A 2,896-nucleotide genomic window follows, 5' to 3' on the forward strand; every position below is an offset into this window, starting at 1 on the left:
AAAATGGAAAGTATCGAAACAGTTTGCAAATTGATATCTCCTGGATGTTTCATGGCCTCCCTTGATCTGGAGGACGCATATCTACTAGTGCCGATCCATGAATCGCATAGGAAATTCTTACGGTTTGTTTTCCAGAGTAAGCTGTACGAATTTGTAGCATTGCCATTTGGGTTGTCAACAGCACCCTATATATTTACCAAAATTCTTAAGCCAGTGGCGGCCTTTTTGAGAGGGAAGGGATTCCTATCCATAATATATCTAGACGATTTTTTGTTATTAGGCGACTCAGTAGGTGAATGTGTCTCCAATGTAAGAGTAACTCTTCGGTTGCTGAAAAGTCTGGGATTTATAGTTAATCATGACAAGTCTGATTTAGCTCCTAGTCAATTTAAGAAATTCTTAGGATTTATATTCAATTCTAGAGAAATGTCTATTGAGTTACCAGAAGATAAGAGATTGGCAAACCTGCAGCGTATAAAAAAGTTCTCCAAAATGAAATCTTGCAAAATTAGACAATTTGCAAGCTTGATTGGCTCTCTGATCTCGATCTGTCGGGCGACTCCCTATGGTTTCTTATATACTAGAGACTTTGAGAGAGAAAAATTTTGGGCGTGCAGGGAATATGACAACGATTTCGACAAAACTATGCGCTTGCCATCGTCTCTTCAGCCAGATTTTAAATGGTGGAGTAACACGTTGCGTTGCTCACCTATTTCCAGTCCACTAAATAGTCCTGAATTTAGTTTTGTAATTTATACGGATGCTTCCCTCACAGGTTGGGGTGCATCCATGGAAAATCAGTCAACGCATGGCTGGTGGTCAGACGAAGAGAAAGCGGAGCATATAAACTTTTTAGAATTAAAAGCGGTAGAATACGCACTAAAGTGCTTTGTGAGTAGCGAGTCTTCTAAACATATTTTGTTACGTGTTGATAACACTACGGCAATTGCATATATAAACAAGATGGGCTCGATACAATTCCCGAAACTAGCTGCTCTAGCTAAAGTTATTTGGCAATGGTGCGAGGTTAGAAATTTACACCTTTTGGCGTCGTACATTTCATCTGAGGATAATTATATTGCTGACGCCGAATCCAGAGTTATCTCAACGGAGACAGAGTGGGAACTAAACGCTTCGGCGTTTGAGGAAATTTCGGACCAATTTGGCCCATTTGATATCGATCTTTTTGCGACCTATGCTAATTCTAAATGCGATAGTTTTTGTTCGTGGTTCCCCGATCCCCTCTCAGTTGCAGTGGATGCCTTTACAGTAGACTGGAGTCGGGTTTACTTCTATGCTTTTCCCCCATTTGCTATTATCACAAAAACTTTAAGAAAGATTATAAAGGATAAGGCAGAAGGGGTTCTAATTGTTCCGTGGTGGCCTGCTCAACCTTGGTTTCCCCTGTTCAAAAAATTTTGCGTTGCGAAACCGATTATTTTCGATCCGAGCCCTAATTTATTATCTTCGCCTTTTAGGAAACAACATCCGGTTTGGTCCAACATTTCCCTGGCAGCAGGGAAATTATCAGCGAAGCATTTCGTCGGAAAGGATTTCCTGAACGATCCTTAGAGGTAGTCCTAGCATCCTTGGCTAAGGGAACCATAGCCCAATATTCAAAACCTATCAGGCTTTGGTGGGAATTCTGCATAAAGCGTTCACTAGATTGGTTCCACCCTGACGTAACGCTCGTATTGGAATTCCTGACGGATCAGATGGAAACTATCACCTCATATGGAACATTAAACACATATCGGTCGGCACTTGCCTTGATATCAGACATAAGTTTGGGCTCGGATGAGAGAATTAAGCGTTTTTGCAGGGGAGTGTCGGTTCTTAAGCCCGCTAGACCAAAGTATGCACTCACATGGGATCCATCTCCAGTGGTGACTTACTTGGCTTCGTTATGGCCTTACGAGGACCTAGATATTAGTATTGTTACAAGGAAGGTAGCTACTTTATTAGTATTAGCATCCGCTCAGAGAGTACAAACAATTTCACTTATAAAACGCGCTAATATCCACTTTGGAGATCCAACTATCGTTAAAATTCCGGATCGGGTTAAGACTTCCGGAATCAATCGTAACCAGCCTTATATGTCTTTCCCGAGGTTTAAGGACCATCCTTCGTTATGTATAGTGACTATACTTCATTATTACATGGATAAGACTAAGCATGTATTACCAGGCTCTTCGGATGCACTTTTATTAACTTATGGTAAACGAATCCGTGCTGCTTCGTCACAAACGATCAGTAGATGGGTCAAACAAATTTTATTTGAAGGCGGAATTGATACATCAGTTTTTTCAACACATTCGACGCGTCACGCCGCTTCCTCGTCAGCGGCACGTCTTGGCATTAATATTGACGAGATTCGTCGCTCAGCGGGTTGGTCGCATAATTCGACTACCTTCGCTAAGTTTTATAATCGCCCGTTAGTACCAACGGGAGATATAGCGACAGCAGTTATCCTTAATAAGTCTTTATAATCTAACTCGTGATTATGTTTGCATTATAACGTTCTTTGTTTTAAGTTTAATAAGGCCTTGATAAGGTAAACTAGTTATTTACGTATACGTATACTTAGATTGGTAATCTATAGTTTCCTGTTATATAAGTACCGTTGACTTAATATAATCAAAGAAATAGTCAACAGTGATAAAATATGTCGTATGGGATACAAATCATTTAGCTTTAAACAGCTACACTTGTCTACTCGGACGAAAGTTGTTAGCATAATTGTATGATCAAACGAACTTTGTGAAGTTCGATCATAATTATGCGTTTACTTTCGTCCGAGTAGACCTTTCCCACCCATTACCCCACGAGAAGAAGAGTCTTCACGGTGCCCGGTAACATGATTTGTATCAGCTTTAAACAATGAAATGGCGAGCGA

At 40.5% G+C, this 2,896-nt stretch overlaps 1 protein-coding gene across 1 annotated transcript in view; it reads left to right on the top strand.

The window, feature by feature from the left end:
• LOC105570987 overlaps positions 1-2,489 on the top strand; it is a 4,472-nt gene extending 1,983 nt beyond the window's left edge. Inside the window, exons 3-4 of the mRNA XM_012028448.1 lie at positions 136-1,362; positions 1,479-2,489. Of these exons, the coding sequence (XP_011883838.1) occupies positions 136-1,362; positions 1,479-2,489 (2,238 nt within the window). The remainder of the gene's footprint in view (positions 1-135; positions 1,363-1,478) is intronic.
• The last annotated feature ends 407 nt before the right edge of the window (positions 2,490-2,896 follow it).

This window comes from Vollenhovia emeryi, unplaced genomic scaffold (assembly GCF_000949405.1).
Source record: "Vollenhovia emeryi isolate VEMERY1.0 unplaced genomic scaffold, V.emery_V1.0 DF941431.1, whole genome shotgun sequence".
Taxonomy (NCBI): Eukaryota; Metazoa; Arthropoda; class Insecta; order Hymenoptera; family Formicidae; genus Vollenhovia; species Vollenhovia emeryi.